The 25,985-nt window shown below is 45.3% G+C and overlaps 1 protein-coding gene across 1 annotated transcript in view; it reads left to right on the plus strand.

Annotated features, from left to right (window-relative positions):
• Positions 1-25,985, plus strand: part of DNAH3 (dynein axonemal heavy chain 3) — a 660,573-nt gene that overhangs the window by 514,876 nt on the left and 119,712 nt on the right. The window contains exons 54-55 of the mRNA XM_078665068.1: positions 5,669-5,913; positions 23,032-23,148. Coding sequence (XP_078521194.1) covers positions 5,669-5,913; positions 23,032-23,148 — 362 coding nt within the window. The remainder of the gene's footprint in view (positions 1-5,668; positions 5,914-23,031; positions 23,149-25,985) is intronic.

Genomic DNA, 25,985 nt, shown 5'->3' on the forward strand with positions numbered 1-25,985 from the left:
CTGTAATTACAGGTGCTGGGGGGTTGGGCAGGCTGGTCGTGAGGCACACTGGACATTGTTGGATGACTTCTTCGACTTTCTTGTCGAGCCCTGGGAACCAGAGTTTGGTTCGGATGTGATTCTTCGATTTCACTATGCCCTGGTGGGCGCCATGGGCTAGGAGGACCGCTTGCTGGGTGAGGCTGTCTGGTAGTACTAGGCGGGGGCCTCTCAGGAGGCATCCTTCTGGCGAGATGGATAGCTCGCCCTGGACTTGGTAAAGTGCTTTTAGTGTGGCCTGGGCTTCTAGGGTGCGGAACGACGCCGGGCTCTGTAGTGGTTTCCAGTTTCCTGACTGGATGGCCTGGATGGCAATTTGCAGGCAGTCATCGTCTTTGGTGGCTCGTGTCACGTCTTCAAGGGAGATTGGCAACGGCCTCGACCGCTCTACAATCATTCTGACATACTCTTCAGTGGCGTCGGCTTCCGCTGCTTCTGCTTCAGTGACCGGGCAGGCATGGCGCGACAGGTAGTCGGCGGGATTTCTGGAGCCTGGCCGATACTCCACTGTGAATTTGTATTCTTGGAGCTGGAGTACCCATTTCTCGATGCGAGGGGGGGCCGTGAGAAGGACCCTTGGAACAGTGGAAGAAGTGGCTTGTGGTCAGTGATCACTACAAATGGATGTCCGTACACGTAGATATGGAAGTGACGGCACCCCCATAGGATGGCGATGGCCTCTCTTTCAATTTGTGAATATCTTTGTTCTGTCGCAGTGAGAGTCCTGCTTGCGTACGCGACGGGTGCCCACTCTCCGCATGGCTGTAGTTGGGTCAGGACAGCGCCGAGGCCGGTCGGACTGGCATCCACCACGAGTTGGGACTCATATCGAGGGTTGAAGTAGGCCAGGGTTGTGTCTGCTGAGAGTGCCGTTTTAGTCTTCTGGAAGGCTTCTTGCTGTTCCTGTCCCCACTCCCAGGTGGATGTGGACTTTGTGAGGTCACGAAGAGGGCCGGTGAGGTCGGACAAGTCTTTAATGAAACGCCCACAGTATGTCACCATCCCAAGAAAACTGCGGACAGCGGTCACTGATGTCGGGGCGGGAACATCATGGATGTCTTTGACTTTGTCCGGGTCCGGCCCAACGCCTTGGTCGGAGAATCTGTAGCCGAAAAAGCTGATGTCTTTTCGGAGGAATTCGCACTTCTCCCTGTGAAGGGTCAGACCCCTCTCTTGCAGCCTGGCGAAGACGGCTTGTAGGCGTCAGATGTGTTCCTCCAGTGTCGCCGCGTGGACTAAGATGTCGTCGCTCACGTTTAGTACGCCGTCTAGCCCTTGCAGGACATTTTGAATGATGTTCTGAAATACTTCGGCTGCACTGGAGATCCCGAAGTTGAGTCTGGTGTCCCTCCACAGGCCTGCGTGGGTGGAGAAGGTCGTTATCGGGCAGGAGTCCGGGTGCAGAGGGATCTGGTGGTATCCGGACCTCAGGTCCATCTTCGAAAACCACTTTGAACCTGACAGCTCACCGATGATGTCGTCTATGGTTGGCGTCAGATGGCGTTCCCTTTTGATTGCGAGGTTAGGAATGCGCATGTCCACGCAGATCCGCACGGCGTCTGGTTGCTTCGGTTTCTTGGCCACCACGATGGGTGACACCCATGGAGTGGGCCCGCTGACTCTTTCTATGATTCCGGCTCTCTCGAGCACACGTAGTTCCGCTTCCACTTTGGGCCGCAGGTGGAACGCTATGCGCCGGTGTCTGAGGGCCACTGGAGCGACTGAGTGATCTATGTGAAGGCGAACGGCGGGTCCTCTCAAACAGCCGATCCCGTCGAACAGTGAGGTGTGTTGCATCATGAGATGGTCGAGGCTGTGGGCTTGGACGGTGAGGGCGAAGTGGATCAGCCCTAGGTCTTGGGCAGTCTGGCAGCCGAGCAAGAACCCGGACCCTTCTTGCGACACGTAGACCTTGGTGTGTACCTGATGGGGGTCGTGTGATACTGTTGTCCGGAACACTCCGCACAGGCGGAGGGGTCGACTGGTGCCATAGGCATACACCTGTACCCTCGTGGGATGGAGCACTGGTGGTGTGTCTAAAGTCCGGTATACGCTGACGGCCATCAGATTGATCGTTGCCCCGGTGTCGATGAGGGCTGCCACTGCTTGATCTTGTATGTTCACTGTGCACATAGGTTCTGCGGATGGTGTTGCGGCTAATGTGTTGAGCATTCGCACTACGTGGACGGACGCTGCATCCGCTTCGTCATCGTCCATGTCGCTGTTGTCGGCGGTATCTGGCAGCGGTTCTATTTGTCTCACTCTTCGGGGTGGGCCGTTGGACTTTTTCCTCTGTGAAGATAAACACACACTCGCGAAGTGGTTGGCTTTTCCACAGGTGCTGCAGATTTTTCCTTGTGCAGGGCATGCTCCATTGTGGGGGGGTTGCTCCTCCGCACCACTTGCTTGGCTGAGGTCTTCGGGGTGGTTTCGTGCGCGTGTCTGTGGCGTTCGTCTTGATGGCACACACGGGTTCAACTTTGACTGTGACCGTTGGTTTTGGCTCCATATGTGCTGCTCGCGCTTTCGACAGTTCTTTAGATCGTCCGAGCGCTAAGATGTCACGCATGGGCATGTTGTCTGTTTCTAGGACTCTTTCACGAAGTTTTGAGGAGGTGCAGCCTTGTATAAATTGAGCGCGAATCTCGTCGTCCGCATCCGGAAGGGTGCATGTGCTGGCTAACTTTTTGAGTCTTGCATAGAAGACGTCGACGGACTCTTCTGGGAGCTGGCGGGCTTGGCGAAGTAAGAACCTTTCGTAGTCCGCGCTGGCGAAGGGCTCGAAGTATATGGTTATGGCGTCGCGTAGCGTGGCGTAGTTCCGGGGCGGGCTCCTTCCACTACGTCCTTCGAGATGTCGTGTATGGCTTCTCCTCCCAGGTGTAGAAGCATGGCTCGTCGCCGCTCCACAGCAATGTCCGCTGCAACAAAGTAGGTCTCCAGGCGCTCTACCCATTTCTTCCATCGAGCAGCTTGGGAAGGCGACGTGCCCGTGACCGCAAAGGGTTCTAGCGGTGGTACAGTGGCCATGAGGGGGCCGGGAGATCAGGCAGCAGAAGGGGCGCCCTGTCACTAGTGGGCCTAGAGGCCAGGAGCACGCCAGATGTGCTTGCAGGCAGTGTGAGGCAGCAGCTGGTGACCCTGTAACGTTGCACGCGAGATGCGTGATAGACGGCAGGTCTCCCTCACGCGAGATGCGTGGGAGATGGCAGGGCCGCCGCGGTGCACGCGCGATGCGTGGTAAACGGCATGCCGGCGTAGCGTGGCAGGCCTGCCGGGCTGGCGAGACGCCGGAGGCTGGGAGCAGGCGGGTGCGAGAGCGCGGCAGGGCGCCAGGAGGAAGGCACGCACCTGGGACCACGGGGCCTCTTCCGCAGGATGAGAACGGCGGGTCGCCTGCAGGCAATAGTCCGGGTGGCGGACCGACGCCGTCAGAGGGCCAGGAGACAGTGGTGAGTCCAGCGGCAGAGCGGTGGGGCAGCGAGGCTCGGGCTGCCGAGCAGGCACGCTGCGGGGGCCGCAGGAGCAGGTCCACTGGAGCAGGGGGCGGAGTGTGGCACGCGATGGGGTGGCGAGACCACCTTCGTCGCCAGTGTCGTGTTCTGGTTGGGCCTACAAATTGCACAGATGGAGACCACACAGTGTGACGGTGGTGGTCAGTACCAAGCCTGCCACGCCCAGGGTCCTGGGCTTTTTATTTACACCAGAACGTGCCCTCCGTCTCACGTCGGGCGGAACCATTTAACTTACGCTTGGGGGGACAACAACAATTGAGGTAATACTGTTTGTGGGCCAAAGTGGTTGCGCCCACTTAGCACAACACTACATGCACTATAGTCTAGAGACTGGTATGCAGTGTGATCAATGGTTAGAGATCAAAAATCCTGTAGGTCGAGGCCATATTGTGACACTGTATAATACGGCTTGGAAATTAGTAACAGGAGACCAGGTAGATGATGCAGTGAAAATTAGCCCCAAGAGCTGTCCGTGCTGTGATCATGTTAGGGAGTTGTGTAGTGCTGTTGTGACATGCACTCGTGTAATCTTGTCAGTTAGAAAATCGGACTTGTAATCCCTAAAGGACCCTGTCCTGTGGCGCTAGAGCCATGATGTTATTACTACAGTAGTTACCCGTAGAAGCAGTGCGACACGTAACACAGTAACCCTTATCAGGGTGGGAAGGCGGGGCGGAAAAAGCACCAAGACCTGTTGTGTGTAAACTGGAGTCCAGTTACTGTGTTAAGTAGAGGGGATAGCCTTCCACCCAGAACACTTACTTGTTAGATGATCCAGACACTGCTGTCTTACCTACCCGCCTCCATCCGACCTGAAACGCTGAGGCAGCGAGGCAGGTCCCTCTAATAGTGACGCAAGTCACGTGGTTCACATCACTGCGGGTAGTGCCTAGTGTGTATGGGCTAGATGGTTGATGTGGTGGCCATCTTGGAAGGGGGTGAAAGGTTGGGCTTAAGAGTGGTTTTAGGTCTCAAATCGTGATCTTAAGGTCAGGTACATGGGCCAAACAAAAAAGGTAAACATTGTAATAATTAGAAAGGGAGAATAATACTTACCAGTTGGCCTCTGATCTTAGAAATGGGGCCAATGGTCTCAATACGTAAAGAGGGGAATGTCAACCAAAAGTGATGCGCGACACTTTCCCTAAAAAAAAAGGGGGAGGCATAATTGCATGTATAGGAGTAAATCAATATATTGTGGTGTAGGGCTAGTTTTAGTACCCCTAAGTGGCCCCATCATAGATGTCTGTAGAAACGAGAGAGATGGTCCTGAGGAGGCGTATGCAATCCTGAAGAGACATAGTAAGTGACATTAGTCCGAAAGTAAGTTTGTGTTCATGCAGAGTGTTTTTTTACGCAAAGGTTGACGGTTAAGTATTAAGTTCGGGCCAAGGGATAGCATTGTTCAAGTCTGTGCTTTGAGTGGAAAGGCAGAAAATCCAGTGCTGCTCTATTTCAAACAGTTTTTGCTTGTGCCAGGAGGTATGGGTTTTAACTACCGTCCAGCTCATTTCCTTCACTAACAGGTGTGTGAGGGCACCAAGATCTGATTATCAGATCTTTCTGCGACACATATAAAAGCCATCTGGTTCAGCTATCCATGACCACTTGGCAGAGGAGGATCTACCTCGATCTTGATAAATAGTGAACCGTCTTCTGGGAGGAGCTAGGGTGTAGGACCGCGGCTAAATATCTTGCTGTTCCTTCCCTATTTTGATATAGAGATCTCTTTGAACATACACAGCACCCATTGCCTTTAGGATTTGTTTGCACTATAGAAATACTATATACATATATAGGAACATACATACATAAGCAGTGAGAAAAAGTAACACACACCTCTTTATTCTGCCTGTATGTACTGTGTGCCGTACATGCGTAAGCTAAAAACTGATATAGAAAAAGGAGGGGTAATTTCCCCAGTACAGAATATGAAGGCTGTATTTACATTTACATAAGATATTACATTACTACAGCTTTTTGGTTAATGGTACATTTCCACCTTTCTTTTAGTCAATGTCTACATTTTTCCATGGGATCTCTTCAAATATCATTGATGATGTTGCTGTTTGTCCTTTTATGGTGATTTAGTGTGTCAAATATTTTCCCAACAGATTATGGGTAACCAGTTACCCATCTGATAAATTTCCTGTCAGCATCCTACAGAATGGGATCAAAATGACCAACGAACCACCTAAGGGACTTCGTGCAAACCTTCTCCGTTCGTACCTGAATGATCCAATCTCGGACTCTGCATTCTTTAACAGTAGCGACAAACCAGTAATGTGGCAAAAGCTGATGTTCGGACTCTGCTTTTTTCACGCCCTTGTCCAGGAAAGGAGAAACTTTGGCCCTTTGGGTAAGATACTGATAGATTTGCAATGTCATTAACAAAAAGTTCTTCTGTCAAACTTGTAAACCCATATGTTCCTTAAAATTTATATTTCATGTCAAATGGTTTATGTGGTCACACAGCATCTTAGCTGTACTTGTACCGTTCCTTGGTCACTCATGTAATTCCTCTTGTTCTTCAAGTGTTACACTATAGTACCCTTTGTTAAAATATGGATCAAAAGATGTTTTGCTCATTGTATCAGGAGTTTCCAAGTTCGTAGGTTATTTCGAGTAGGTATCAGGATAGTCCCATGTCTGGAGGGTTGTCAGGTGGTTGACTCTCCGGACATGGGACTATCCTGATACTTACTCGAAATAACCTACAGACTCGGAAATGCCTGTTACGATAAGCGAAACATCTTATGATCCATATTTTAACTCTTTTATTAAAGGGTACTATAGTGTAACACTTGATGAACTAGAGGAAATACATGAGTGACCAAGGAACGGTACAAGTACAGTTGTATGCTGGCGTTTCCCACATGGACTTCTTGGATAGTGCTTACTTAATACATTGCTCTGAAGAAGCCCTTTCTAAGGTGAAACATGTTAGCTGTGCCTACTTGTCAAAGAAACTTAAGAAATAAATAATCTTTCTACATACACAAGAACTCAGTGAAAGAACTATTATTGAACATTGAAGCATCCCGTATAATTTGTATTGCCTCTCATCTTTCTGTCCTAGGGGTTTTAAATAGCCCTAGGAGGGGGTCCATGAGGCCCCGAGGGAGGTGGTGGTGCCTGTGCTAGAGATCGCGGGTCACCCGACCAATAATTTCGCCACTTCTGGCTTCGGGCCCATATACTTTACTTTATCATATACATTGATCAGATGACCACACAATCTACTATCAATAATTGTGAGTTCCCTTTCGATTTATTTCCAGTGTACCCAACTTACCATCCACCGTTATGGGTACCTATGACAACGATGGGTCAGGGAGCTAGCTGTAAAAGGAAAAGCAGTATAATAAACTATTCAACATATGACTTTACTTTTCATGAAATGACCACGGACAACTGGAAGTTTTGAAAGTTTTATCTTAAATTCAAATAAAGGGCAGTCATACAGTTTTATCAAAAAGAATGCTAGTGCGACAGGGAACCCGCTAAGTGAGAGGAAAACTAAGATAAGGGCAAAATGAACACGCTATAAATCTGAGTTACTTTAGTCAGTTTTACGAGAGAAAAAAAACAAGATCATAACAGGAAGTTGCAAACTGCAATACAGAAAATGATTTCTAAAAGGTAGGGTAACATAGGAACACGCTATGAAATAAAAATGCAAACGATTTTATGAAATGCAATGGTTGCAGGAGAAAGCATGGAAAATTATTCACGTGCAAAGGTATGTCTTTATTAAAGCAAAGACAGAAAAATAGAAAGGTGCAGTTTAAGAACTCAGAGCGATATTTACCTAGACTGGTGTGAAAACCAACCCTGGCCACGGGTCAGTTAAGGACAGGAAAAACCCTCAAGGAAGGATAACCCTCAGTGGGACAGCCGGTGCAGAAGGAACACCCCAGGATAGGACAGGAAACCCAGATTCGGATCAGGACAGGACCACCAGGATACGACCAGCACCCGCAGTTCGGAAGCAACGCCTGCGCTCCACCCTCTCTGCAGCTATCGATCAGGACCCCGATTGGGTCAGCGAATTCCCCAGCAAAGTGCTCCGCCAGCACTTAAGGTTCAGTAAAACCTTCAGAGTCTATGGTCAGATTTCGGACAGAGAGCTCCGCAGCACCTCTGTATCAAGTCACCTATTGAGTGCGTTGGGTCAGTGACAGGTCAGCTATTCAGACAAGTCGGACAATTTCTCTAGCTAAACCTAGGCTAGATATACTGTTTTGGGACAGGGTACCACCCCCCAAATGTTGCAAAGTGTCAGAATCCCCAATTTGGATTGGTCCTAAGGTAGGATTTGGTTAACACACCAATCAGAACAGACTATTCTAAGGCCTAATTTGCATCCTAAGGTGCCGCCTAGCAAGATTGGGGTTCCCACGAGAAGTCGCACTGAATACAATGAAAAATTATAAATTTGTAACAACATAGGAACATTGGCTCCATCCTCCTGGGTCAGAGGTAATTCTCTCAGGAGCATCTTGACTATGGCTGCCAGCTGGCTGAGTTCCACGGTCCAAGTTTGTCTTTGGCCTCGCATCTTGAGCATGCGCAGAAAGGACCTTCAAAATGGCTCACGACCCATTCGGACCCCCATTTCCCGTGATACATGAAAAGTAAGCGAAAACAAATTAAAACATAGAAATGAATGAATGTATTACATGTCATGATTTCACATTTCGGGTTTCATCATTATAAAAATATACTATGCATTAATGGTAAGTGCAACGAACAATGTCACAAGAGCAGCAGCGCAAGGCTTCACCACGTTATCAAAGCACAGCCATCTTATTGCTTATTACGCATGCGCACCCTTTCCCTCCAAAACTATCTCTACACGAAGTCACGTGAGTGTGACTGACGCATTCGCAGAAGAGGAAAGTCAAGCAGCGGCCATTTTAGAATTACAAAAGTTATTCGTATTAGTAAAACACATAAGCAAGCTTCTCTATCATACATATATATCGGAAATAAAAGATATTAGTAAAACGTACAATTCGTTACGAGGTTACAACGGTTTCGAGGTTCATGAATCGAGCAAGTCGCGATGCGAAATCTTGCTCTATCAATCCCCTCTTTGATGATATTTACTATCATCACAAAAAATGGAACCAGATGCCAACTTTCTTTCACACCTTGTACATTTCTATCTCTTCCAACAGGCGATTCAATTTTTCTTTCTCATTTAAGGTAGGGTGAGAATTTTTCACCTTTTTATAAATCTTATTATTCATTTCTTCCAATTCAAGCTCATCCGCACTCCGTTTCACTCCTCTCGCATTCACTTGGTATTTCTTTGTGTGTTTGCGACATTTGCAACAGACGAATATGAGAAATAGGATAAGACCTATCACTCCAATTGGCATCAGTACCTTTAACAATAAGCTTTTACCTAAACTAGCAAACCAATGACCTACATTGGAGAGACCATCAACTAGTCTCTTCCAGGCACTGTCAACCTCGAGTGGTTTGAGTTCCTTTTCCAAATTAGTAATGTTTTTCACATATCTTTTGAGCTGTACGCTTTTGTCCGGAATGTAAGTGCAACAATGTTGCGCCTTCAACATCCGGCAGACTCCGCCCTCTTTTGCTAATAAGGTGTCAAGAGCAAGTCTGTTCTGCAAAACCATTGATCTGATCGCAACCATTTCAGTATTGACCAGCAGAAATCCATGAGCTGTGTCAGTAGATAACACATCCACTATTGTGGACAATTTGCAAATTCTGTGAGTGTTTAGAACCACTCCCACTCCAGGTATCAGTGCACTAAAAATACTACCCATTATTTCACCTACGCTTTCTCTTTTACTACACACTAAGCCATTAGTATTTTCATTGCTTCCAGCCATTTCAGTCACATGGTATATTTTCGGGAAGACAATGCCAAAATAGCAGCTTCCATACCAGTGATCCGGCAATTTGAAATAAGCCTTGTCTCCACATATATAATAAATTCCAGGAAACACAGGCTCTGACCCATTTTTGAATCCCCAACCTCCAAATACCTTGTAATTGTGTTCACATTGACTGGAACCAATGAAAATGTTATTATAATAACTAGTCTTCTCGCGATGAAGACAGAGTTTCCCTTTCTTCTCGAAATCCAGCAACAAAGCAGGCTCTGCCCCGCCATTTGAGGTGCTTTCCATGTTCTCAGCCCATTTGGGTGTTTTCTGCCTTTTGTCATTTGCCTTCCTTTGGAAACTCTCCCTTCTCTTCTCTGCCATGTTTAAAAATATCTTTTCCTGTTCATGTAACGTACAGGTCAAGTTCTCTCTGTGTGCTTCAGCTATGTCTATATTGCCTATAGTCAGAAAATAGTCTCCCATATATCGTATTACGTCACTTTTGGTATGTACAGGATTCAGATTTCCACGAATGGGAAGTTCAGAAAAGATCACGTCATTATTAGAATAATAGTACTGTAACGGTCCTCTTTTGTAAAATAAGCTTTCTAAAATACTACAGGAGATTCCATAGGTCAGAGGTAGATGATGATATGTCACGCCTTCAGCCACAGAAGTAGGTAGCTTCATGCAGACATAGCAATCTTCTATTTCCATAGTTTCTACATAATGCACTAACAAGTTTGCGAAAACATTTAAGTGTGTCTTGTTTCTAATTCCGTGGTAATGTAGTCCTTCCTCATCTGATGCTTCTAAGTCTCGTTTTGTCTGTCTGAGTGCTTTTTCACGTCTTTCTACACTTCGTGTTGTCAGTTCTTCAGTGTCAGTAATCTGAGTAGGGTCAATATTAGTATTTTTGCTTACCATAAAAGGAATGAAAACTGTTAATCCTATCCAAATTAATATTACTATAACTATACTACATATACACACTTTGCAGCATGTTTTGCAACAACTGCGGCTAGGTCTACCACTCACGTTTGTATCAGACATTTTGGCTCAGAAGGAAATTTTAACCCCTCCTTGCAGCTTTTCCCAGGTAATTTTATTGCTGACCAATTTCACGGAGGTTCTTCCTCTTCCTCTGCAGAGTAATCAGTAATCTTTTCTCCGTCGCTTTCGTCAGTAATATCAAGATCCTCAAAGTTTTCCAAGATTAAGTAGGTCCACTCTGGATCCTTGTATTTTTCGTTTTGTTTTTTTATTCTTTCACTCCTTCTCTTGGAGTTATCTTCAGGTATTTCTACAATTCGGGGACTTCTTCTTATGTCTGCAAGTTTCTCTTGGACTGTTTTTATTCTTAATTTTAGTCTCTTAATATACCATGGCTCAATGTGCTTCTTTTTCTTGAGTCTTTTAGCTGGCACTGTTATTTGGCTTTCTTCTAATGTCCTTTTATTTTCACTTGTTTGTGGCACTTCAATTCCTGCCTTCTCCCTTTCTGTCTGACTAGTCCCAGGTCTCGTATCTATTTCTTCTGCCTGGTTACTAAGCTGGCCTTGTTCAGGTGTATTTTGTGTTTCGCTTTCAAATGTCTCTGTTTCTATGTCCTGAACATGTTCTCCTAGTTCTGTCTGATCCTGCTCGAGCACTTCGATCCCTTGATTTTCTTCTGCTCAAACTATTATACTATGTCTAGTCTGTCCCTTTTCGATATCAGGAGTCTGTGGAGGAGTATCGATCACTTGTTCTGTCCCTGTCTGACCTTCTTCTCCGTCCTCAGATTTGATGTGAATCTCAATGATCTGAGGGTCTTCGCCTGTGCCTTGCTCGACCTCTCTATTCCACTCTCTGTCTTCTCTTATTCGCTCTCTTGTTCTCAGTGGATCTCCAGTAAGATCTATTATGGGTATCCAATCCTCTGGCCAAATCCTTTGCAGCTCGTCATCAGCTACTTTCGGACCAACGTCTGTGGGATCCTCGGCAGTACTGGTGCTTGGCCATACGTCATCGACTACCTCTGGACCAACGCCTAAAGGACCCTCAACGGGACTGGTGCTCGGCCGTCTGATATCAGCTACTTCAGGACCAACGTCTGTAGACCCCTCAGCTGGACAACCTTCAGCTCCAGGCTCCTCGTCTGGTATCACCTTCTGGGTATGGCTGGCATGGATCCACTTGGGAACGCCTGCACACTTCACTGCTGTCGTCGTTACCAGGATTACTTGGCGCTTTTTCCCCCACCTTGGCGCAAGGCAACTTGAACGAGTATGCTTCTTTATCTTAACCCAGTCACCAGGAACCAATTTGTGAACTGGAGTTGTCGGGTTGGCGACGGCGTCTGCCCCAATCTGGCGAGAGATAGAACGCACTTGGTCACCCAGTTGCTTGCAGTATTCAAGTACCAAATCATCAGAAATGCTCAACAGTTTGTATCCTGGTACCCATGCTTGTCTCATCACTCTTCCCATCAATATCTCATGGGGGCTCAGGCCTGTTCTTCGATCTGGAATGCTTCTGAGTCCCATCAGAACAAGAGGCAGGGCATTTATCCAGTTCAAGCCAGTAGAATCACATATTTTTGCCAATCTATTTTTTATAGTACCGTTTATCTGTTCTACCACTCCAGAAGCCTCTGGATGATATGCACAGTGCAGCTTTTGTGTGATCCCAAATGCTTTACAAAGCTGGGCCAAAATTTCATTCTGAAAATGTCCGCCTCTATCTGAGTCAATAAAGACTGGAACCCCGAATCTAGGTATCAACTCTTTTAGTAGGAGCTTAGCTACTGTTATGGCATCATTCTGTGGGACAGGGTAAGCTTCCACCCACTTTGAAAATAGGCAGACAATGACAAGGACATATCTTTTTCCCTCACATCGTGGCATGGTAATGAAATCAATTTGTATTCTCACAAAGGGACCCCCTGATCTCCCAATTTTCATCAGTTCAACTTCTGTTCTCTTGCCAGCGTTGAACTGCTGACAGGACAAACACCTCTGGCAGAGAGATTCTGCTACCTTCCTGAATTTCTTGTTGTACCAAGTCTGTTGAAATACCAAAACCATGGCGTCCCTCCCAATGTGTGATCCCGCATGTATCAATCGAGCCATTGGGGCAAGCAGGTGTCTTGGTAACACAGGCATATCATTTGGGCCCACAATGACACCATCCTCACATCTCGGTTTACTACCTTGTTCTTTCCATTTCTCTTTCTCTTCCCAGGGCGTCACATGCTGCCATTCTCTCACTTCATCCCAAGTAGGCACTTCTTCAAACATTCTAAGTTGGCAGCTGTTTCCAACCCCACCCCGATTGGGATTTATTCTCAGTCGATCCATAGCACATTGTTTTGCCACCCGATCAGCGAAATCATTTCCCAAAGATACAGGGTCAAGGCCCTTCTTATGAGCAACACATTTGACCACTGCCAATTCTTTTGGTAATTGGATTGCCTCTAAAAGGTCTTGGACAACTTTTCCATTCCGAATGGTGGTACCTGAAGAAGTCAGGAATTCTCTTTGTAGCCATAATTGGCCAAAGTCATGCACAACCATGTAACAGTACTGACTATCAGTATACACTGTACTTTTTTGTCTTTTCCCTATTTGCAAGCTCTTATCAGGGCGATCAATTCAGCTACTTGTGCAGACTTTACTCCAAATAGATAAGATGCTTCTTCAATTTTGCCTAACGTGACCACAGCGTAGGCAGCACTTAGGCCTCCTAGTTCATGTCTTAGGCATGAACCATCCACGAACCATTCCACATCATGTACAGGCAAAGGAGTTTCTTTGATGTCTGGGCGAGGTTTGGTACTGAACTCTGTCAGGTCAATGCAGTCATGCTCATTATCTCCCTTATCTTCCATTACCATTGAGTCAGGGAGTAGAGTGGCAGGGTTTAAAATGTTACATCGGGTAATAACTATATTTGCAGCCCCCATGAGAATCCTCTCATATTTAGTCAGCCGACTAGGGGTGAGATACTGAGTTTTTGTACGAGTCAATAGTATCACAACTGCATGTGGAACATATACAGTTACAGGATGTCCCATAATGATAGACTCACTTTGTTCTAAACTGGTGCAAGTTGCAGCTACTGCTTTCAGACATCCAGGTAATCCAGCAGCCACTGGATCTAAAGTGGCAGAAAAATATGCCACAGGCCTTCTGGTCAACCCATGCTCCTGAGTCAGGACTGACAATGCACAATTATCACGAGTGTCACAGAACAAGCCAAACTCCTTGGAGTAGTCAGGCATTCCCAGAGCAGGAGCTGTACACAGGCAATTTCGCAACTGTGTGAAAGCTGTTAAGCTCTCGTCATTCCATTCAACTGGGTCCTTTGCTCCTTTCTTTGTCATTTGTATCAAAGGCTTTGCAAGAACTGCAAATCCCACAATCCATTGCCTGCAATAACCTACAACTCCGAGGAACATTCTGATTTCTTTCTGAGTACGGGGTAACTGCATATTTTGAATTATTCTGACTCTCTCTGAGGTGACTTTTCTGATACCTTTTTCTATCTGGTGTCCCAGATATTTCACTGATTTCGAACAGAACTGTAATTTTTCAGGGGCCACTTTATGTCCCTTTTCACTCAGGTGATTCAGTAGGGCAATGGTGTCAACCACGCAATCCCTATGGCTTTTAGACACCACCAATAGGTCGTCAATGTACTGTACCAGAACAGATTTTCCAGGTAAGACTAAAGTTTCAAGGCATTTTTTCAAGATCTGATTAAAGATAGAGGGGCTTTCTGTGTACCCCTGGGGGACCCTGTTCCAGACATACACGTTACTGTTGAAAGCAAATGAGAAAAGAAATTTGCTATCTGGATGCAATGGGATCGAAAAGAAAGCATGACATAGGTCTATCACAGTGAACCATTCAGCATCCCAGGGAATCTGATACAGGATGACTGCTGGGTTTGGGACAATGGGACAGCAAGGAACCACAATTTTGTTTACCTTTCTCAGGTCCTGCACTACTCGGTACTTGCCACTAGGCTTCTTAATGCCCATAATGGGTGAATTACACGGGCTACTCATTACTTCCTGTATGATGTTTGCTTCTAGCAATTTCTGTATTTCAATAGCAACACACTTCGGCACTCATTTTGTAAGGCTTAGTGTTAGGGTAAACTGCATTTTCTTTCATTGTTATCTGTATTGGATCTATATTTTTCATTAATCCCACATCCTTTCCAGTAAAGTCCCACACTTCTGACTTCACTGTCTGCTGGAGTTCTTCAGGCCAGTCCTGTATAGTCATTCGTTTTATTTCTGAGTCAGGTCTAATTAGCATTAGCTTGTAGATACCGTCTTCATCTGGGGTTTGAATTTCGACGCCCTTTGGTGTGCAAAAGATGGTACAATTCATTTTGCACAGCAAATCACGTCCCAGTAAATTTACCGGACTGGTATCACAGACAACAAATCTGTGCATTTGTTTAAAGTTTCCAATTGAGATCTCCATGGGTTCGGTAACAGGTGTACTAATTAATTGATTAGATACTCCTACTACTTGGATTGCTTCTCCCGAGAGGGGTAGGTTTGGAACGTCCACTGTTCTCACAGTAGAACGGGTAGCACCAGTGTCCAATAGAAAGGTGACATCATTTCCATCAACCTTTCCTTCAATGTATGGCCCTGACTGGTCTACCGGCAAAGAGGCGCCAAGTACGCACTCCTCGTCCTCCCCTCTCAGGCCCCGTCAGTATTGGTCATCACAGAAAAAGGTGTCGTTCAACAAATACTGCGAAGTTGCTGTATTTCTATCCTCATTGCCTCCCCAGACTTCTACATCATCACCCTGTGGTGACTTCCCTTTAAATATAGGCTTTGGCGCTCGAGGCACTTGAATTGTTTTTACCTGCTGCTGGGTCTTTCTTTGCTTTTCATTCTGCGTCTGTGGAATTAAATCAGGTGTTTGGGCATTATCATTTTGTAAATACGGACACTCGTCTCGCCAATGTCCAATTTCTCCGCACTGATGGCAGGGAAATTTCTTTTTGGCTTCCTCTCTACTCATTTTAGGTCGGGGCTTTCCTCCATTCCCTCCCCCAGGACCTTGGTTCTGAGTAACTTTATTTAATTTACTCAGTTGCTTTTCTTGCTGTTCTGCGAGCTTTACTTGAGCCCACATCACCTTCTCCTTCAGGGCCTTTTTCTTTTCTGCCATTTCGTCCTCACAGTACTTTGCGTACCGTAGGACCTCATCTATCTTTTTGGTATGCCAACAGATTTTATTATCCTTTATCCACTGACAAATTTCGGGTCTTAAACCGTTTACAAACCTGTAAATGAAGTGGGTCATGTCCTTCATCTCGATGTTATCTATACCACTGTAAGTTTTAAATACCTGCAACAGCCTTTCATAAAAGGAATGCACAGTCTCGTCCCTTTCCTGCGTGGTTCTATCTATCTTGGTCCAATCAGTTTCCTTTGCAGGTACTTTTATTTTCAAATGTTGAATTACTTGTTCATACTTCCTCATCACTTCCTTCGATGGTTCCCCTGTTTTGTCATCTCTCGGGTATTCCTCACTAGGCCAGGCGATGGCTATTTTACACTCAGTCCACAGATCTACAGGGACCACTATGTCGAAGAACCCATCCAGGTCTTTCCATAGGCATTTCTGCACTTTTACGAATCTCTCTACCTGCCGGTACCAGTCGACCGGTTTTTCTCGTAATTTTGGGAAGTCATTTGTGAAGGACACAATATCCTGACGGGACCATGGGACATGTACATATTTTCCCCCTGGTACTTCACGCATAGGGCATAACTGTTCTGGCTTTTCAGCTTCTCTTAGAGCGAATTCGGGAGTTACCTGCCTAGACCTGGCCTCATCTTTCTTCCTAGCCCATCTGGCTTTCCATTTTTCCACGTCTCCCCATTTCTGCAACACTGTCAATAGTTCTTTGACCTGTGCCTTTTTCCCTGACACATTCAGGTTTTCCAAATCTTTATCTGAAAATTCTGCTCGGTATGGTTTCTGCAAGGGTTTCGATTTTGAAATGTCTATTCCCATACTAGCAGCAGTATCGGTCAATTTTTCATGAAGTACTCGGACATTGCGGGTAAGACTTTTGCACATAAACAACAGCTCTTCTTCAGAGTAGGTATTTAATCTGTCTAATCCTACGTTTCCTGCCATTAATTCTTCTATTTCTACTCTCAGTTTGTAGAGGTCTAAAGGTTTCGTTTGCAAAGTTTGTTTCTCTAATTCTTGACTCCATCTTTCGATTTCCTCAGGTGTGACCAAAGTGACACTTCTAGTACCCGAAGTCGATTCCATTTGAATCTCCCTCGCATTGAAAGGATTATGTCTTTTCTGCATCCTTTTCCCTGTATTTCTAATGGGCAGATCCATCAGTGAGACCTCAGATTCACACTCACTCGTCTGTTCATCTACAATTAAGGGTTCTGGTCTGGGTTGTGCTATTACGGGAGTAATAACTGGAGGTTTTGGACTTTCATGCCGATCCCCGTACAATGAAACTACGGGTCCGATTGTTACTGGGATTGTCAATGCTTCAGGACTGGTATTTAACTGGGTCATTTTCTGAATGATCTCAGCTCTCTGTTTTGCTAGAACCTCCCGCTCCTTTTCTTCCAGTAATCTCTCTATGGATTTGTCATGTAACACCTGCGGGGTTAGTGTGGGAGCATAACTTGGGGCAGTGGGATGAGTCTCACTAGGTCCTTCACCATAATTTGGTTTTGGGAATAAACTTCCTGTACCTAGGGATCTTCGTTCTTCCTCATACTGTGACTGTAATAACGGCATTCCTGAACTTGAGGGTCTCATCTCGCCTCCGTAGGGAGGTCGAGAACAAAAATCTCCTTCACGGGAATATCCTGTCTCCCCACTAGCTGACATCCTGGGGTAAATGTTTCTGGTATCCACTGGTCCTAGACTCTCGGTATAGGGAGGAATGTGGTAACCCCCTCCTACACTTGCGGACCTAACTTCTTCCTGAGAAGGAAGTCTTCGGGAAATATCTCCTGTACTGGAAGGTCGATGTCCCTCATTATAAGGAGGCGGACTTCTTGTACATAGGTCATCTAATAATTCATCATCCGACTCTCCGATGGGTACCCAATGTTTAGATTTTTCCAACCGTTTCTGTCCCCCAGAAGGATCATCTGCTGGCATCATGGGAAACAATCCCTCCACTATCATATTCTGCCTCCACTGTTTCATCTTTTTAGCTCATGCTTCCTGCTTCAACTTTGGATAAAATTTAGTTAACCCTTTATCCATCCGTGGCTTATCCCTTTCGAAAGCCTCGATTTCCCATTCCTCTAGCGCTTCATACTGCGTTAATCTAGGTCTGGGATGTAAATCATTCATTCGGGTTCTTAAATTAAATAGAATTCTGCTGTTAAATGTTCCATCTAACGGAAAAGCCAATACTCCGTCATCTTTCGTGTATTCCACCCAATTCTCCAACCATACACATGTGTTGTACCCTTTATCGAACATCATGAAAGATGCGGGAGTGTTAGGTTGCGGTATGACAACACCTTCTCTAGTTTTAATCGGCTTGTCCTTTTTGAAAAAATTCTTCACCTTATTTACAAGAGATACTTTTCTCTTCGTTCCGTACATGCTGTCGTTTTTAACTCCTTTCCACTGATCGTTCTCAAATCCCATATACCGTGGATCAGGTCTGGTATGCGGTCTATACGAATGCCACATACGATTTTTTTTTTTTTTACGAGTGATTTTGTTTACAAATCACTTCCAATCCGAGTGCGTCTTTTATTTTCGTGCGACCAATGAAATGCACGAGTTCAAATAATCTCGACCAATGGGTGCGCGGCCCTTTCGCGAGACAGTTCCCACGCTCCGGCGCTCGCCCCTCCTTTACAATTCCAGCTCCGCTTACCAGCCCGCTGCGTCTACCAATCTCAGCGCGGCACAGGGTGACGTCAGAGCAGCTTCGCGACTGACTCCCTCCTTCACAAGGTAACGGAAACTTTTTTTCTTTCTAAAGTGCTTGGTTATTTTACAACGAATACACATTCGCCACTGTGCTCAAGTGTCTAGACAGGAAAGATTTGTTCTACTGCAAGTAAACTACTTCCATTTACTTTTCACTCACTACGAGTAGGTCTCTTCCGCCTACCCTTCACACTAGCATTGGGGCACCTGTTACTTCCCTAGACTCATCCACTTTTCCGGGATATATCCAAGCCTAACGTTTCACCCGCGAGTCCCTTTGCTTTCACTCAAGCTCCGATGAACCTGCTACTCTTCCGGTGTGACCCTTACTAGGTTATGCCACAGTAGGAATTTTGACAATGAACCTCGTTACTAACATTTATTCAATCATACATCCAGAAAAAACCCTAGTTAGTGCTTCCAGTTCTGCCTAACCTGCACCAACTTTCCTTAAAAGCCAGTGACCTCAAAGCGAATGGATTCTATTCACCACTCGCTATTCAATTCCCCGGGGATTCCTAACAACAAAAAAGACGTTTTACGTACGAATGGATTAATACATATAACAGTATGATAAGAAGAATAACAATTTTAAAATATTTCATAATTTTTCAAAGTAAACGATTTTCAAGTGAGTGATCAATTTCCCTTGAAGCGCCTACTCTTATAGCAGCATCCGACTTAGCTAGACTAACTAGTCCTACCTATCCTTTAACTAGTCCCTAACCATCCCCTCTGCTACCAGAAAATTACTGCTAGAGATCGCGGGTCACCCGACCAATAATTTCGCCACTTCTGGCTTCGGGCCCATATACTTTACTTTATCATATACATTGATCAGATGACCACACAATCTACTATCAATAATTGTGAGTTCCCTTTCGATTTATTTCCAGTGTACCCAACTTACCATCCACCGTTATGGGTACCTATGACAACGATGGGTCAGGGAGCTAGCTGTAAAAGGAAAAGCAGTATAATAAACTATTCAACATATGACTTTACTTTTCATGAAATGACCACGGACAACTGGAAGTTTTGAAAGTTTTATCTTAAATTCAAATAAAGGGCAGTCATACAGTTTTATCAAAAAGAATGCTAGTGCGACAGGGAACCCGCTAAGTGAGAGGAAAACTAAGATAAGGGCAAAATGAACACGCTATAAATCTGAGTTACTTTAGTCAGTTTTACGAGAGAAAAAAACCAAGATCATAGCAGGAAGTTGCAAACTGCAATACAGAAAATGATTTCTAAAAGGTAGGGTAACATAGGAACACGCTATGAAATAAAAATGCAAACGATTTTATGAAATGCAATGGTTGCAGGAGAAAGCATGGAAAATTATTCACGTGCAAAGGTATGTCTTTATTAAAGCAAAGACAGAAAGGTGCAGTTTAAGAACTCAGAGCGATATTTACCTAGACTGGTGTGAAAACCAACCCTGGCCACGGGTCAGTTAAGGACAGGAAAAACCCTCAAGGAAGGATAACCTTCAGTGGGACAGCCGGTGCAGAAGGAACACCCCAGGATAGGACAGGAAACCCAGATTCGGATCAGGACAGGACCACCAGGATACGACCAGCACCCGCAGTTCGGAAGCAACACCTGCGCTCCACCCTCTCTGCAGCTATCGATCAGGACCCCGATTGGGTCAGCGAATTCCCCAGCAAAGTGCTCCGCCAGCACTTAAGGTTCAGTAAAACCTTCAGAGTCTATGGTCAGATTTCGGACAGAGAGCTCCGCAGCACCTCTGTATCAAGTCACCTATTGAGTGCGTTGGGTCAGTGACAGGTCAGCTATTCAGACAAGTCGGACAATTTCTCTAGCTAAACCTAGGCTAGATATACTGTTTTGGGACAGGGTACCACCCCCCAAATGTTGCAAAGTGTCAGAATCCCCAATTTGGATTGGTCCTAAGGTAGGATTTGGTTAACACACCAATCAGAACAGACTATTCTAAGGCCTAATTTGCATCCTAAGGTGCCGCCTAGCAAGATTGGGGTTCCCACGAGAAGTCGCACTGAATACAATGAAAAATTATACATTTGTAACAACATAGGAACATTGGCTCCATCCTCCTGGGTCAGAGGTAATTCTCTCAGGAGCATCTTGACTGTGGCTGCCAGCTGGCTGAGTTCCACGGTCCAAGTTTGTCTTTGGCCTCGCATCTTGAGCATGCGCAGAAAGGACCTTCAAAATGGCTCATGACCCATTCGGACCCCCATTTCCCGTGATACATGAAAAGTAAGCGAAAACAAATTAAAACATAGAAATGAATGAATGTATTACATGTCATGATTTCACATTTCGGGTTTCATCATTATAAAAATATACTATGCATTAATGGTAAGTGCAACGAACAATGTCACAAGAGCAGCAGCACAAGGCTTCACCACGTTATCAAAGCACAGCCATCTTATTGCTTATTACGCATGCGCACCCTTTCCCTCCAAAACTATCTCTACACGAAGTCACGTGAGTGTGACTGACGCATGCGCAGAAGGGGAAAGTCAAGCAGCGGCCATTTTAGAATTACAAAAGTTATTCGTATTAGTAAAACACATAAGCAAGCTTCTCTATCATACATATATATCGGAAATAAAAGATATTAGTAAAACGTACAATTCGTTACGAGGTTACAACGGTTTCAAGGTTCATGAATCGAGCAAGTCGCGATGCAAAATCTTGCTCTATCACCTGGAGGTGGGGTCTGCGGGTCCCCCCTATATGTTTATGTAGCACCCGGAAGGTGATGAAATGAAATGAATGTGTACTTGTATAGTGCACTTATACCCTGAGGCGTCTTGGCGCTGTACCCATACCGCTGTGGAACCCTTCCTGGCTTTTCCCTGTGAAATGTCCACTCCTGGGCACCCCCAAGGTGAAGCCAGGCATCCCAGCGCTGTTGGGGCCGCTGTGGAGATTAAGCAAGCTATTTTCCAGAGTTGCAGAGTGGGACCCATGATTAGAATAGACACTGAGGCGAGAATTATCAGGTCCGAGGAAATTGAGCCCAAGACCCGCCGAGGCGGGAATTGAACCCTGGTCCCAGGCCAGACCTCTGCATCAGGGTCTGCCGCTCTAACCATTGAGCCACACTTCTCCACAATGATGGTACCTGGGGCATAAAAATGCCCTAGTAGAGAGGCCACGTGTGCCCCCTTCTATTTTTTTATAAACATAGGCATGCCTCCGGGACCTGGCCCACAAGGGGGGCGACATTAAAAAGAAGCACAAGAGACCGCGCTTGTTTATTTTTTAACTCACTGTGATATTCATGAATGTTTTGCGAAAATCACCTTGAATTAAAAATAAAAAGTTTTTTGAACTGGCTAGAGGGTTAGGGTTAGGGTACTCCTACACTGCTCCTTTTTATTTATTTAGTGTTTTTTTGGGGGGCACTCGGCTGAAGCTGAGTCCCAAGATGGCTGCCAACACTTCCTGGTTAAAGTGTTTTGCCAATCAGAGCTCTGCAGATCTCTGCATGAGCTCGTCTAAACTCGCGGAGGCTTCGCCATCGTAGATATACACATTTGGATTTCCTTTAATATCTAGGAACTACTGAACGGATTTACACCAAATAACAAAAAGCACGACCTGCTGACCTAAACCTGGCTTTCTGTCAAATTTGGTGTAATTCTGTTCAGCAGTTCGAGCTGCAGGCATGTCTAAAGACTCTATGGGAATTAACATGGGAAACACACTATTTTTGACCCCTCCCTTTTTCTTGGCCCTTGCTTGACAGACCACTCGAGTCTTTCCATGTACAACAAGCTTCACCAGGGTACTGTTTTGGAAAGGTTTGTGAAGATTTGTTAAAAGGCACCAAAGGTATAGGCAAGTCAAAAAAAGCTTTTCCTATGGAAACATGATTCTAACTATAACTACCTACTGGTGACGCCCAGTGGATAATGCTCTCTACTGATGAAGAAATTAATCTAGAAACACGTGTCTAGGGTAACACAGCACAGGCTGCACCATCAAAGGTGAAAAATGAAAGACTACTACTAAAGTAAGTGGTATCAGGCTCCTTTACTGGTTAATATATATATGTATACATACATATATGGAATTTCCTTTCAATATTTGTATCCTTGAAATCTTAGGCTCAATATTATAGTATAACAATATTCCATACTCAATATTCCGGACTACAGCTGTGGGTAGGACATTTTCCTCCTGAGGCTCTGACTGCTCAAAGCAAGTGGAATCTCTCAACAAAAAGGCACCAGGAGTCAGGAATTACTGTCATGTGATTGAATATTATGAGTGGAGGGCGACCTGTTCTATAGCCCTCTAAAGCTCCCTTTCTGTGTATGATATCAGAAATTACTGTGACAAAATGGGTGTGGTATATTTTAGTAGATTCTCAGGGTTCAACCCGTTGCAGCACAGTGTTTGTGTTCCCCCTTGAGTTACTGTACCAACTGGTAACAGCAGCTCACGGGTTCAGAATTACCGGTCCCATTAACAGGCCAATAAGAATGATGGGCACTGTGCTATGTCTGCTCAAACTTTAGTTTGTATGACTGTTGGCAAAAATTACAATTTGCATTTTTGAAAATGCTTGATTTTGAACAATAAATGCCACTGGCCACAGGGCTCACGCCCTCCTAAGCTACAAAATACTGACTTTTCCCTTGTTTTTGCTAGGGTGGAACATTCCATACGAATTCAATGAATCGGATCTTAGAATCAGCATGCGACAAATCCAGATGTTCTTAAATGAGTATGAGGAAGTACCACTTGTCGCACTTACATATTTAACAGGTATGTACATCATTACTGGTGGATTTGAATTTGGAACTTGTATTTTGAATATAACATATATGTTCAATTTAAAATGGGTTGACTATTTACATAAAATGGTTGCTATTAAAAGCAGTGCTCTACATTACTATTTTCTTTAGTTCATACTGCTGTGTCCAGCACTACAGCTTCAAAGTACTTCCTGTCTGACCACCATGACTGTTGTAGCTCAGTATATAGTCAAGAGGTTTGTGTCTGTAGGTAGGCCAAAGGTTTCTGGTCAATATTCAGTTAGTACCTCTAAAAAGGCATGCTGGTACACCCAAGAACTCAGAACAGTGAAACGAGACAGCAAACAGATTGAGAGGAGATGGCGCACCAGCAAGGACACCTCCGACAGTGCAGCCTTCAAGACCTCCCTCAACCTCTACCACTACCTGCTGAGGGCAACAAAGAAGACAGCCATTGCTGTATGCATCGACACCAGCGCCAACAACCCCAAGGAACTTTTCAACATTGTTCAGGAATTCTCCAACCCGCTGCCTGCAAAAACAACACCACTCCCTCACAGGAGCTGTATGATAACCTCGACCACTTCTTCCATGACAAGATCGCAACCATATACAGAAACTTCGAACCCCAACCCAAACCTACAGACTTCCATGACAAATATGCCACCACTGTAACCAACACAAACCACACACTGACCACCTGAAACATACAACCAAGACACCACCTCCACCATAAAATCCATCCACTCAGGAGTTCCCACTGACTCATGCCCTCATCTTATCTTCAACCTCGGAAACCAAAGGATCTGCCAGGACTTACCACCCTACTCAACACCTCTTATCACCACCGCAACATTTCCAGATGCCTGGAAACACGCTGAAGTCAGACCACTACTCAAAAAACCATCTGCCGACCCCAGCTTACTCAAAAACTACCAGCCAATCTCACTGGTCCCATTCCCAGTGAAGGTACTGAAAAAGATCATCAACAATCAACTCATGACACACCTGGAGCAGAACCAGCTACTCAACACCTCCCAATCCAGCTTCCACAGCAATCACAGCACCAAAAACGCCCTGATTGCAGCCACCGACGACATCGGAACCCTCCTCGACCGAGGAGAAACAGCAGCTTTGATCCTCCTCAGCCTATCAGCAGCCTTTGACACCATATCTGACCACACACTGATCAAAAGACTCCACCACATTGGCATCCAAGGGGATGTGCACAGATGGATCACATCCTTCCTCGCTGGAAGAACCCAGATGATCCACCTCTGAAACAAAGAAGATCACGTGCGGTGTCCCCCAGGGCTCATTCCTCAGCTCCACACTCTTCAACACATATATGAGACCCCTGCTGGTCTACATCGCCAGATCTCATGGTCTCAATATAATTTCCAATGCAGATGACATCCAAATCATTCTGTCACTCACCGATGACCCCACCACCAGAACCAACTTCCATAGATTACCATTACAAATGTCGCCAACTAGATGTTTAACAACTGCTTGCAGCTGAACACAGACAAGATGGAAGCTCTGATCTTAGGCAACATCAGCAACACGTGGAACGTCTCATGGTGGCCATGAGACCTAGAACCCACACCCACTACCTGCAACAATGCCAGAAACCTCGGAATCATCATTGACAACAAGCTCACTATGAAACCACAGATGAACGCCATCTCCTCCACCTGTTTTCTCACTGTGTGCATGCTACACAAGATCCTGCCTATTGGATTTCTGAAATGTCATTTACCTGGACCCGCTCAAGATGTCAGTATACAGGTTGCAGTTCATTCAGAATGTGGGGTCTTGTTGACATGTGGGCGATCAGATCACATCTTTCCAGTAACTGAATGTCGCTACATTGGTTTCTACTCCAGGGGTTCATTTAATTGAAGGCTCTATGCTTGTGCACAGAACCATTTGCAGTCAGAAAGGCTCTCTCTTTCAAAGCAAGCCATGCCCTTCCATCCAGCTCGCAATCCGACATCCTCAGATTTGCAATGGCTGCAGCTCTCTAAAATAAAGAGATCAAACTTAAGTCATAGGGTTTTCCTGATGCCTCTGTCCACGTGTATAATTAAGTTTCCTTAATTAAGATTAAGATTAAGAATTAAGATTCCTTAATAATCGCTATTAAGGACTCGCAAAACGGGACAATGATGAATCTGGGGGTAAGTATCCCATTTAGAAATGCAAACACAGTGATGGAGGTCTGCTGTCCCTTGCCCACCACCATCCCTGTGTTTGCAGCCAAATAATAAGGGGATGCAAATTGCATTCTGCCTACTGAATAGTAATTAGGCACATCATTCTGCGACCTACTGTGAATGGTGATTCTGCCAAGTTCACAAAATCAGGTTCCATTATTCATAATGTCAGTGCACGATTTGCGACCATTTTTCGTGAATGCAATCTTAGTACATTGGGCCCCAAATCTGTTAAGATTCTGTAAATTCATTAAGAGATGGCTCTTTCCCAACTAATGTTTATATTGCTCCTCACCTTGTTGCATTAAGTCACTGCATGTTAATTGCACTTTAGAAATACCTTTGAAATGTAAATATGTCTCCCTTTTCTCTTGGCTTCGGTTCCTGCTGTAGTCAGTTTCCACCTACATTTCTGACTTTGCCACTTGAGGTTCTCCTTAGACCATAAGCTCGCAGATGTGGGCATACGCCATTGGCCCATTGAGCAACACTAGGGTAAGTGGCACTGGATTAGTGGCATTAAAATTACGCTTCCGCAGCTCTGAGAGGCTTGGCATTGTGTTTTTATTCTTTATCAAAACGTTTCATTAGGGTTTTATGGCAAAAGGAGGTACAGAAGAAGAAATAT

The sequence above is a fragment of the Lissotriton helveticus genome, chromosome 10, assembly GCF_964261635.1.
Source record: "Lissotriton helveticus chromosome 10, aLisHel1.1, whole genome shotgun sequence".
Lineage (NCBI taxonomy): Eukaryota > Metazoa > Chordata > Amphibia > Caudata > Salamandridae > Lissotriton > Lissotriton helveticus.